The sequence below is a fragment of the Trichechus manatus genome, unplaced genomic scaffold, assembly GCF_000243295.1.
Source record: "Trichechus manatus latirostris isolate Lorelei unplaced genomic scaffold, TriManLat1.0 scaffold00083, whole genome shotgun sequence".
Classification (NCBI taxonomy): domain Eukaryota; kingdom Metazoa; phylum Chordata; class Mammalia; order Sirenia; family Trichechidae; genus Trichechus; species Trichechus manatus.
Window position 1 is genome coordinate 2470740 of NW_004444019.1, and position 13503 is coordinate 2484242.

A 13503-nucleotide genomic window follows, 5' to 3' on the forward strand; every position below is an offset into this window, starting at 1 on the left:
AGGAACAAGACAAGGATGCCCTTTATCACCACTCCTATTTAACATTGTGCTGTAAGTTCTAGCTAGAGCAACAAGGCAAGAAAAATAAATAAAGGCATCCAAATTGGTAATAAAGAAGTTAAACTGTCCCTGTTTGTGGATGATATGATACTATACATAGAAAAGCCTAAAGACTCCATGAGAAATCTACTGGAACTAATAGAAAGATTCAGCAGAGTAGCAGCATACAAGATAAACATACAAAAATCAGTTGGAATCTTATACACCAATGAAGAGAACGATGAAAAGGAAATCAGGAAAACAATACCATTTATAATAGCCCCTAAAAAGACAAAGTACTTAGGAATAAATCTAACCAGGGATGTAAAAGACCTATACAAAGAAAACTACAAAACACTACTGCAAGAAACCTAAAGAGATCTACATAAATGGAAAAACATACCATGCTCATGGATAGGTAGGCTCAACATTGTGAAAATGTCAATTCTACCCAAAGCAATTTACAAATACAATGTGATCCCGATTCAAAGACCAACCACATTCTTCAAAGAGATGGAAAAACTAATCCTTAACTTTATATGGAAAGGGAAGAAGCCCTGAATAAGTAAAACACTACTGAAGAAGAAGAATAAAGTTGGAGGACTCACACTACCTGACCTCACAACCTGCTATACAGCTACGGTAGTCAAAACAGCTTGGTACTGGTACAACAACAGATACACTGACCAATGGAACAGAATTGAGAACCCACATGTAAATCTATCCACCTATGGTCACCTAATCTTCGACAAGGGCCCAAAGTCCATCAAACGGGGAAAAGACGGTCTTTTTTAACAAATGGTGCTGCCAAAACTGAATAGCTATCTGCAAAAAAATGAAACAGGACCCATACTTTACGCCATATACAAAAACTAATTCAAAATGGATCAAAGATCTGAATATAAAGCCTAAAACTATAAAGTTCATAGAAGAAAAAATAGGACCAACACTTCAGGCCTTAATACGTGGCATTAACAGGATACAAACCATAACCATCAACACACAAACCCCAACAGATAAGCTAGATAACTGGGATCTTCTAAAAATCAAACACCTATGCTCTTAAAGACTTCACCAAAAGAGTAAAAAGAGAACCTACAGACTGGGAAAAAATTTTTGGACAGTACAAGTCAGATAAAGGTCTAATCTCCATAATCTGTAAGAAAACCCAACTCCTCTACAACAAAAAGACAAATAATCCTATTAAAAAATGGGCAAAGGAAATGAACAGACATTTCACCAAAGAAGACTTTCAAATGGCCAACAGACACATGAGGAAGTGCTTGCGATAACTAGCCATTAGAGAAACTCAAATTAAAACCACAATGAGATATCATATCACCCTGGCATTACTGGCACGAATCAAAAACACTGGAAATAACAAATGTTGGAGGGGCTGTGGGGAGATCGGAAGTCTTATGCACTGCTGGTGGGAATGCAAAATGATACGACCATTTTGGAAAATGATATTGTGCTTCCTTAGAAAGCTAGAAATAGACATACCATTCGATCCAGCAATCCCACTCCTAGGAATATATCCTAGAGAAATAAGAGTCATCACTCAGATAGACATACGTACACCTATGTTCATGGCAGCATTGTTCACAACAGCAAAAAGATGGAAACAACCTAGATGCCCATCAACAGATGAATGGATAAACCAACTATGGTACATACATACAATGGAGTACTATGCAATGAGAAAGAACAATGACGAATCTGTGAAGCATCTCATAACATGGATGAAACTGGACGACATTATGCTGAGTGAAATAAGTCAATCACAAAAGGATAAATACTGTATGAGACCTTTATTGTAAAAACCCATGAAAAAGTTTACACACAAAAAGTAACAATCTTTGTTGGTTACCAGGGATGGGAGGGGTGGGGGGGAATACTTAATAAGTGATATGTTTGGTGAAGGGTGAGACACTACACAATACTGGGGAAACCAGCACTACTTGTACAAGCAAAGGTCATAGAAGCTCCATAGACACATCCAAATTCCCTGAGGGACTGAATTGCTGGGTGGAGGGCTGCGGGGACCATGGTCTTGGGGAACATCTAGCTCAATTGGCATAACACAGTTTATAATAACAATGTTCTACATTCTACTTTGGTGAGTAGCATCTGGGTTCTTAAAAGCCTGTGAGCAGCCATCTAAGATACTCCACTGTTCTCATCCCTTCGGGAGCAAGGGAGAATGAAGAGAACAGGATAGAAGGAAAAGATTAGTCCGAAGGACTAATGGACCACAGCTACCAAGGCCTCCACCAGACTGAGTCCAGTACAGCCAGATGGTGCCCAGCTACCACCACTGACTGCTCTGATTGGGATCACAACAGAGTTTTCTGAACAGAGCTGGAGAAGGATGTAGAGCAAAATTCTAACACACACAAAAAAGACCAGATATACTGGCCTAAAGGAGACTGGAGAAACCCCGAGAGTATGGTCCCCAGACACCCTTTTAGCTCAGTGAAGTCAGTTCTGAGCTTCATGGTTCAGCCAGGGATTGGACAGCCCCATAAAACCAAATGGGACTAATGAGGTACAGCAGTCCAGGGTCAAGGGCTGGAAGGCAGAAAGGGACAAGAAAGCTGGTGATAGGGAACCCAAGGTTGGGTAAGGACAGTGTTGATGTCTTGTGAGGTTGTTATCTATTGTCATAGGGCAACATGTGTACTAACCGTTTAATGAGAAACTATTTTATTCTGTAAACCTTCCTCTAACAAAGAATAGCAGCACAACTGGAAGCGTGTAGTCGATGTCACTGAACTGTGCATGTAGAAATTTTTGGAAATGGTATCTTTGGCTGTGTATATTTTCACCAAAAAAAAAGGTCAAGAAGGAAGAGGGTTGACATGTTGTGGGGTTGTTAACCAATGTCATAAAACAATATGTGTACTACTGTTTAATGAGAAACTATTTTTTCTGTAAACCTCCACCTGACGTACAATAAAATAAATAAATACATAAAAAATTATCATAAAACTGCAGCTATTCAATCACATCTTCACGTTCTACTTTTAATTTTAGTTCTCTTGCTATTTCTACCAGATCTTCAGTTACCTCCTCCAGTGATGTCTTGAACTCCTCCAAGTCATCCATGAGGGTTGGAATCAATTTCTTCCGAACTCCTGTTAATGTTGATAGTTGACCTCCCCCTTCATGAGTCATGAATGTTCTTAATGGCATCTAGAATGGTGAATCCTTTCCAGAAGGTTTTCAATTTTCTTTGCACAGATCCATAAGAGGAATCACTATCTATGGCAGTTATAGCCTTATGAAATGTATTTCTTAAAAAATAAGACCTGAAATTCAAAATTACTCCTTGGTCCATGGGCTGCAGAATGGATATTGTGATAGCAGGCAGGAAAACAACATTAATCACCTCATACATCTCCATCAGAGCTCTTGGGTGACCAGGTGCGTTGTCAATGAGCAGTAATACTTTGAAAGGAATCTTTTTTTCTGAGCAGTATGTCTCAACAATGGGCTTCTAATAATCAGTAAACCACATTGTAAACAGATGTGCTATCATCTAGGCTTTGTTGTTCCATTTATAGAGCACAGGCAGAATAGATTTAGCGTAATTCTTAAGAGCCCTAGGATTTTTGGAATGGTAAATGAGCATTGGATTCAATTTAAGTCACCAGCTGCATTACCCTCTAAAAAGAGTCAGTCTGTCCTTTGAAACCATAGACTTCTTCTCTCTAGCTGTGAAAGCCCTAGATAGAATCTTCTTCCAATATAAGGTCGTTTCATCTGCATTGAAAATCTGTTGTTTAGTGTAGCCACCTTCATCAATTATCTTAGCTGGATCTTCTGGATAACTTGCTGCAGCTCCTACATCAACACTTGCTGCTTTACTTTGCATTTTCATGTTATGGAGATGGCTTCTTTCCTTAAATCTCTCTGCTAGCTTCAAACTTTTTTTTTTTTTTGCAGCTTCCTCACCTCTCTCAGCCTTCATAAAATTGAAGAGATTTAGGGCCTTGCTGTGGATTACACTTTGGTTTAAGGGAATACTGTGACTGGTTTGATCTTCTATCTAGACCACTAAAAGTTTCTCCATTTCAAAAAGGGAGGGTGAAGAAAACCAGAGACACAAGGTAAAGATTAGTCCAAATGACCAATGGACCACAAGTACTACAGCCTCCACCAGACTGAATCCAGCACAAGTAGATGGTGCTCAGCTACAACCACTGACTGCTCTGACAGGGATCACCATACAGGGTCCCAAACAGAGCTGGAGAAAAATGTAGCACAAAATTCTAACTTACAAAAAAAAAAAAATGACCAGACTTACTAGCCTGACAGAGACTGAAGAACCCCTGAGAGTATGGCCCCCAGACACCCTTTTAGCTCAGTAATGAAGTCACTCCTGAAGTTCACCCTTCAGCCAAAGATTAGACAGGCCCATAAAACAAAATGAGGTTAAATGGGCACACCAGCCCAGGGGCAAGGATGAGAAAGCAGGAGAGGACAGAAAAGCTGGTAATAGGGGACCCAAGGTCGAGAAGGGAAGAGCGTTGACATGTCGTGGGGTCGGCAACCAATGTCACAAAACAATATGTGTACTAATTGTTTAATGAGAAGCTAGTTTGTTCTGTAAACTTTCATCTAAAGTACAAAAAATTCTCTCCATTTCAACAATAAGGCTGTTAGCCTTTCTTAGCATTCTTGCGTTCACTGGAATAGCACTTTTAATTTCCTTCAAGATCTTTTCCTTTGCATTCACAACTTAGCTAACTGTTAGAACAAGAGGTCTAGCTTTCAGCCTATTTCGGCTTTCAAAATGCCTTCCTCACTAAGCTTAATCATTTCTAGCTTTTGATTTAACGTGACAGACGTGATATTTCCTTTCATTCAAACATTTACAGGCCATCATAGGGCCATTAGTTGGCCTAATTTCAATATTTTCATGTCTCAGGGAACATGGAGACAAGAAGAGAGGGAGAGAGATGGAGAAACGGCTGGTTGGTGGAGCAGTCAGAACACACACAACGTATATCGATTAAGTTCTTTGTCTTATGTGGGCACAATTTGTGGTGCCCCAAAACAATTACAATACTAATATCAAAGATTACTAATCACAGATCATCATAACAGCTATAATAAAAATAATAAAGTTTTAAATATTGTGAGAATTACTAACATGTGACACAAAGACACAAAATGAGCACATGCTGTTGGAAAATTATCACTGATAGATTTGCTCAATGCAGCATTGCCACAAACCTTCAATTTGTAAAAACCACAATATCTGCAAAAACACAATAAAGCAAAGCACAATAAAACAAGGTATGCCTGTACTGCACTAGGCAAATATGCTGCAAAAGTCCTCTTTAAAGTGTTAAAAAGCAAGGATGTCACTTTGGGACTAAGGAGCACCTGACCCAAGCCACGGTATTTTCAATTGCCTCATGTGCATGGGAAACATGGACAATGAATAAGCAAAACTTAAGAAGAATTGACGTCTTTGAATTACGGTGTTGGCAAAGAATATAGAATACACTATGGACTGTGAGAAGAATGAATAAATCTGCCTTGGAAGAAGTATAACCAGAATGCTCATTAGAAGCAAGGATGGTGAGACTTAGTCTCACATATTTTGAACATGTTAGCAGGAGGGATCAGTCCCTGAAGAAGGACATCATGCTTGGTAAAGCAAATGTCATTGTAAAAGAGGAAAACCCTCAAGATGATGATCGGTACAGTGGCTGTGACAATGGTCTCAGACATAGCAACCATTGTAAGGATGGTGTAGGACCGGGTAGTGTTTCATTCTGTTGTACACAGGGTCTCTGTGAATTGGAACTGACTCGAAAGCACCTAACAACAACAACAAAATAATTTAGGGAGCCAACTAAAACTGGAAGGAGACTTGGAGAATTGAAAGAGGTCAAGATGCATACAAAGAATGTTTGTAGTTAGAGTGAGGGAATGGGAAAAATGGAATGTGACCACATTTTGCTCATAAAGGATAAACTTAGGGTTTGATTTCCTAGAGATGGAGAGTTTATGTCATGATTAGTTCCAACAGGTGGATCGGATAAACTGAGAGCAGAAGATTTAACTCAACTGCACTTACTGAGAATCTGATATGCAAGAAGTGATATATTATGCACACATTGTTGATGAGTCATAACAGTCATACCACAAGCTTTATCTTGTAAAAGCACAAGAAGAATGCTATATTTAAATCTGTAATTAAATATATTATTTTTTTTTAAATAAACTTGGTAAAGAAAATCATATCATGTTATACTAGCCAAATTTGGTCTTTTATATTACAGAGTTTTCAGCCATCAATTATACACGTAAAAACTGTGAAACAATGGTATTTGTTTCTTCTGAAGCATACACACACAATCTATACATCTCTCATTGAAGGAAATGTTAACTGCGCCAACACAAAGTTACACCTGAAATTTCAAAGAAGGAATTTCTTTATCTAATCAGAAAATATCTTCTCTTTCTGATGAATAAAATTATTTTAAAAATTTTATATCATCCTTCCCAATTTTATAATAACTGCAAATGAGAGAGGATATCAGTGATTTCTAAACTGCTTTAAAGTATGAACTGTTACCTAAGAAAACTGGCTTTTAATTAATTATTTCAAATTTCTGAATTCAAATTCACAAATGGAATATTATCTCTTTTCAATTTTTACATAATTCTTTTATTAAACAAAGGACATTGATTTAATTTATATTTTGACTTATCTACAACGCAAGCATCAAAGCTTTGTACTACAGAATTATACACCATACAATGTAGGGTAGGAAAACCCAGTGAAGTTCCCTTGATTTCTGCATCTTTACCATTAAAAAAAAGATACCAGTACTGAAGAAAATGTTAGAAAGTTTATGTTATATTGTGTTCTACTTGACAAAGAAGCTATTTCAAGAAATGAGAATAATAAAAGTTATTCCTAAACTTTGAAAGATCTATTGTAATGAATTGAACTAGTTCAGTTTCTGATTGCTTGCCAGCAGTATAGCTGTCTCCAACATACTCCTGTATTGATCTGGTAGCCTTTGTGGCGGTGCATAAAGAATAACCATCTGTGTCAGGTACAACAGCAGGTGCCATCTCCATTGAACTAGTTGCTGCCCTGATTACAATGAGACTGTTTAGAGCACCTGGTGAACACAAAGGCTTTTTCATCTCTGTGGGGAAAAAAAGGTCATTTGTAAAAGTTTACTGAAGAGAAACGGAGAAACTCACCAGTAATCATCAGCTGACAAGGTGCTGTAATAGACTCCAGTGAAGACAAACTAAGAGATCTAGCGATGGAAAGACTCTGGCTTGCAGGAGACTCCCAATGTGGCACACTAGTCTGAAGTTCCCATTTAGACCATTGTGAAGAAGTCCTGACCTCTTCTCTTAAATCATATGTTAAGGTCTCATAATCTGTATAATATGGCCAATCTGGCATAATTACAGATTTAGTGAAAGACGTCTGTATTGGAAGTGATTGAGTTGGTGAAACTGTATAAAATCCAACATTAGAAGTTACTTCTGGAACATCAGACATCGAGTCTATATATGGTGGCAGGTTGTATTTGAGATCACTTGGATGTATGGTTTCTAAATTTATGTTTACAGTAAAATCTGGATGGCTTTGTGAGTTTAATTCAAAGCCTAGAGATTTATCAGTTGTGTAAAGTTCGAATGGCTTATGAAATCCCTTACTCTCTTGCATGCCCAATAAAGTGTCTTCATTCAGTAATTCAGTGGGTCCCACAGTTACACTATATTGTCCTATTTTTAGTAGTTTTAAAACGTTTTCTGATATTGAAGAATCACCAGTAGTCAGTTTTGAAGTCAAATCAGAATGCATCAGGTCTGAGAAGACAGTTTGTGAAGGGACAATGGATAAACACGTCTTATTCAAACATAACTTAACATCCAAATTACTTGAAAAGGTAATGGATTCTTCCAAGGATGAGGGTAAAATTGTTCTTTCTGTGCTCATTTTAGAAGGAAATAAAGATGACAGTTCTGTGAATGCCACTGATGGTGTTATTTCAGTAGCAAAAGAAAATGAATGCCCAGAAGTGATCGTTTGAGTTCCCATTAGTGCATACCAGCTGGCTAATATTGCTGAATTCATCCAGAATGTCTCATAAAAGTGGGACTGCTTGCTATGCAAAACTTGGTCTGAGAATTCATGAGAGGATTTTGTTTCAGTCATAGAACATGTTGCACATGTTTGGCTTAATTCACTTAAAGAATCAGCAGACTGTGATTTGATGTTTGTGAGTCTCCGGTTGCTAGATGCTTCAGTAATAATCTGATATTCACTGGGAATGGAGGCTTGTGTACTGAATTGGTACAGAGCTGATGAGTTTAAGATGGCTACCTGTTTGGATATAATTATCTTAGCAGGAGAAATGGGAGACATCGAGGAGCTCAGCAATCTCCAGTGCTCTCTTCTTGAAATTAAGGAAACAGCTGAATATTCTTCAAGAACTTCTTGAGGCCCCCTAGAGACGATTGGAGATGCACTTGTGGAAGAAGTTGTGAGCAGGAATCCATGGGAGAATAATGAGTGCCTGTTTAACTTAATATCAGCCCCTGGAATGTCACTAATTACTGAACTCATTGTGGTAGCTGATAAGACAACAGTGTGATGTTTCTCAAATAACAAAGACTGTGTATGGAAACTAAAATCTGTCCTTAAGGAAGAGGTGATGAATGGAGTCGTCTCTATTCTATCAGGAAAAAGTAATGCTGCAGTGCCTGCTAAAGTTTGGGTGGGCATATGTGATCCAAATGTTGTGTCCAAGACAAACTGTGCTGGGGCAGGAACACCAAAATCCAGATACAGAGAAAAGGAGGCATATGTGGAAGAAGGATCACTGTGTTTTGCTGAAAGCTCTCTAGTGGAAATCAGTTCTTCGAGTAAATAGCTTTCAAAGGATAAGCCAGCACTCGATGCTGCCAAACTAGTGGCTGGGAGAACATTATGCTTGAAAATGTCTGTCTTTTCTGAACCTTCAGAGAGAAAAGGGCAGAAAAGAATGAGAAAGATGAATTAAAAATGAACAACCTGGCCCTGGGCTGAATCTTCAGCAAATTACAATGCCAATTCACACTCATTATATACAGACAAATATGGCTCTGTAAATCATATTTCTAATAAAAATGCATAAGAAAGTTTAGTAACTTTGCAAACTGCATAAATGCAAAGACTCCTATTATTCATGCTCCATAAGAGGGCCATTACACAGAACAGACATATTCCAAGCCAAATGATTCCTTTGAATTAGTTTTAAAAATTGCACAAAATACTATGAATTGTTGATAGACTCAATGAATATTTGATCTACTAGGTTAGAAATGTTAACAACATCATTTTAGTTTCTAAATCGACAAATTGTTCTTCTTATTTATATTAGATAGTGTCATATTTCAACTTAATTCTTTAAAAGAACAGAGATCGTGTAGAAGAAATTCGAGCAGTCTACATTCCTGCTTAGAATACCCATTGCCCTTCAAAAATACTTCTTCTTAAACAAGTAATACCTTGGTAAGTGTTATAACTCTCACTCTGGTAATTCTGAATGACATTGACTGTATGAAGAGAGAACCTGGATTTTAAAATACAATATACTATTTACAATATGACATCATTTAATTAAGTCAACTAATATGGCATATTAAAACAGACTCAAGTCAAAATACTTTAGTATAGGAAAACAAACACTTATTTTACATCTGAGTAACTGTTTTTCAAATAAAATGACAGCAATATAAATTTATATACTATGACTCAGAAAACATTAAATGAAGACATAATGAGGCAAGTAGTATTAGGTCTCTTTAAGTACTACTGATAATTTAAACAAAGTGAGCTGGGTTTGTGGTCTATTTATCTATCAAAATTTACATAACAGAATATAGCCTGATAATGATTTTTTTTATTTTCTCCACTGATCCAGAAAGTGTATTTATTAGCAAAGGACACTGATATTCTCAAAACAAAATTTACCAAAGGTCACACAACCAAAGAATTCTCAGATAATCTTATACTCCTAAAAAAACCGTGTATCTTAGAAAAATAAAGATTGAGATCATGCATAAAATGCAATATACACAACTTTTCTAAACTCAAACTTCTCCATATCTTACTATCACTTACTCACCTTGATCAACTGGATAAGTATTCACTAGAGTCCATAGTCTTGTGGCCCTTGCAGATTCAAGGATACTGACTGTAGTCTCAGAAGGAGGTGCTGTATATGTTTCTGTAGAAATTCCTTCTCTTTGAGAGATGGGAAGTACACAGGTAACTCTGTTTATTTCATCACCACAAAGAAGCCCAATGGAGCAGGTCTCCATAAGACAATCACTGTAATTAAGCTCACAGCTTCTTTGTCCCTGAGAGAGAATTTTGAAAGTCACCTTTGAGGATTATTTGCATTTTCATAGTCACATTACATAGCTCAAATCACAACCTTATTTTGTTGGAAAATAAAATCTCTTTATAGTAAGCTTTGCAAACATTTCAAAATTAATCCAATCCTTCATATTTTGGATAAGCTCAATTGAGTACTACATTTATTTTAATGACTTTAATTTTAAGTCAAATTACCACTTTGCCTTTGCTTTCAGGATATATTCTCCAGTTAAGAATTGTACTGTATGGCAGTCAATATGGATCTAAAAGCTATGTTATAAATTATCAACTTTTCTGCTTTAAATGTCATATTTGTTGGAAGCTAATATAAAATGCAGTATCTACAACAGATAATTTGAAAACAATTTCTTGTGATGTTCTAATTATTATAATCTGTATTGCCTTACAGAAGCCGTATTCCTTACATGTTTTAATTTAATGTGAATAGACTATTTCTGCCACATCCTCATGCAGTACCTTCTATATAAAGAAACTGATTTCAGCTCATAGGAATTGTGATGTACATATAAGTAAGTGCAAATAGACCTTATTTTAAACGTCTTTTAAATATAGAATTAAAATATCATTTATGGTAAATAAAGCACTTTGAACTTTAATGTAATACAATTTAAATATGATTTTAAAAATATCAATACATGCCCATTTTCTAACACTAAAGATATACCCGGAGGCCTGGTGGTACAGTGGTTAAGAATTTGGCTGCTAACTAGAAGGTTAGCAGTTCAAATCCACCAGCAGCTCCTTGGAAACCCTATGGGGCAATTTTACTCTGGCCTATAGGGTCGCTATGAGTTGCAATCAACTCGATGGCAACAGGTTAAAGACATAGTCAATAGGTATTCCTGCTTCCCACTTCAATGTTTGTCTAAGATTGTGTCTAATTTGCACATAATTTAAGTCCTGGTTTATATGTCTCAGTTCTAAATTCTTTACTCATTTTCAAGTCAAATCTGAAAATTTTTATAGAAGCCAGGGGATATTTGATGCTAAATAATTGCTTTAAAAATCTAGCATGCAGAAAATGGTAAAAATGAAGCTTAAAGTCACAGAGAAACAATAAGGGAAAAAAATAAAATAAAACATGGAATATGATTCCACACTGCAAAGACCAAGAAGTTAGTCCTTTTCTGCACTGAAGGGTAAGCAAGCCCTGCAGAGACTTCACAGATTAATGAGAATACACATGAGAGAGTTAGAGACCAGAATGCCAATATACTAGGTTACTGTGAAAAATACAGGTGTTATATAGCTTATAAATACTTTCACAGTCCTGGTCAGCATTTTCCCCCAAATCACAACAAGAAGTCATTATTATCTATGAGAAATAACCACCACAGGGACAAGGAACCCCCAAAGGCCCCATGATCAGCAAGTTCTCTCCATGTCAGCACACCTACACAAGAATCACAGGCTTTCTTGAGGTGAATTAGATCAAAAACATGTAGAATTAGGTGATTTGAATGATTAATGACAGCAGGCTGAGATATTACCATATGAATGTTTTTATTAATAGATCTGGAATATTTGGTGTTCATTGGCGAAACCTCTGTATCCTTAGACAATGTTGCATTGGCACTGACATTTGTTTTTATGATTCTGTTATGTTCTCTAATACCAAAACCAAATTCACTGCCCTCCAGTTGATTCCAACTCATAGCGACCATATACGACAGAGTGGAACTGCCCAACAGAGTTTGCAAGGCTGTAAAAATCTACCTAAGCAGACTGCCACATCTGTCTCTCAGGAGTGGCTGGTGGGTTCAAATCGCTGGCCTTTCAGTTAGCAGCCAAGCACTTAATCACTGTGCCACCAGGGCTTCTGTTATTTAATAGTGTGGCCTATTTTGTCTTCCGGTATGTAAATAAATTTATTCACCCAGCAGCCAGGAATCCAGATTTTGGCTTTCCTGTGATGCATGTCTAAGTTCACACCATCATATGATGTTCTTAGAGTTTAAATCTCAAAGAAAAATTTGTTTTCCCAATTTCCAGCTTGCTTGGGGACATCTCAATGTATTCCCTGATTATCAGTAACTTGAATCATATGCACTTTTTTCACTAAATTTTCCTTCAATTCTATTTTATTTTTATATATCCTAATATATACCAGCATAGAAGTTCTATGTTGTTGTTAGGTGCCATCAAGTTGGTTCCGACTCTTAGCAACCCTCTGTACAACAGAACAAAACACTGCCAGGTCTTGCTTCATCCTCATAATCATTGTTATGCTTGAGCCTATTGTTGCAGCCACTGTGTCAATCCGTCTCATCAAGGGTCTTCCTCTTTTTCACTGACCTTCTACTTTACCAAGCATGATGTCCTTCTCCAGGGACTGGTCCCTCCTGATAACCTGTGAGACAAAGTCTTGCCATCTTGATTCTAAGGAGCATTCTGGCTGTACTTCTTCCAAGATAGATTTGTTCATTCTTCTGGCAGTCCATGGTATATTCAATATTCTTCACCAACACCAATTCAAAGGCATCAATTCTTCTTCCGTCTTCCTTATTCATTGCCTAGATTTCGCACGTATATGAGGCTATTGAAAACACCATGACTTCAGTCAGGCACACCTTAGTCCTTAAAGTGACAACTTTGCTTTTTAACACTTTAAAGAGTTCTTTTGCAGCAGATTTGCCCAGTGCAATGGGTCCTTTGATTTCTTGACTTCTGCTTCCATGGGTGTTGATTGTGGATCCAAGTAAAATGAAATCTGTGACAATTTCAATATTTTCTTCATTTATTATGATGTTGCTTATTGGTCCAGTTGTGAGGAGCTTTGTTTTCTTTATGTTTAGGTGTTATCCATCAGTCTTCGACCTTCATCAGTAAGTGCTTCAAGTCCTCTTCACTTTCAGCAAGCAAGGTTGTGTCATCTGCATAAGACAGGTTGTTAATGATTCTTCCTCCAATCCTGATGCCTCATTCTTTTTCATATAGTCCAGCTTCTCCGATTATTTGCCCAGCATACAAATAGAATAGGTACGGTGAAATGATACAACCCTGATGCACACTTTTCCTGAATTTAAACC

The 13503-nt window shown here is 37.1% G+C and overlaps 1 protein-coding gene across 1 annotated transcript in view; it reads right to left on the reverse strand.

The window, feature by feature from the left end:
• Positions 1 to 13503, reverse strand: part of EYS (eyes shut homolog) — a 1981143-nt gene that overhangs the window by 919119 nt on the left and 1048521 nt on the right. Inside the window, 2 exon segments of the mRNA XM_012556965.2 lie at positions 7276 to 9048; positions 10200 to 10389. Coding sequence (XP_012412419.2) covers positions 7276 to 9048; positions 10200 to 10389 — 1963 coding nt within the window.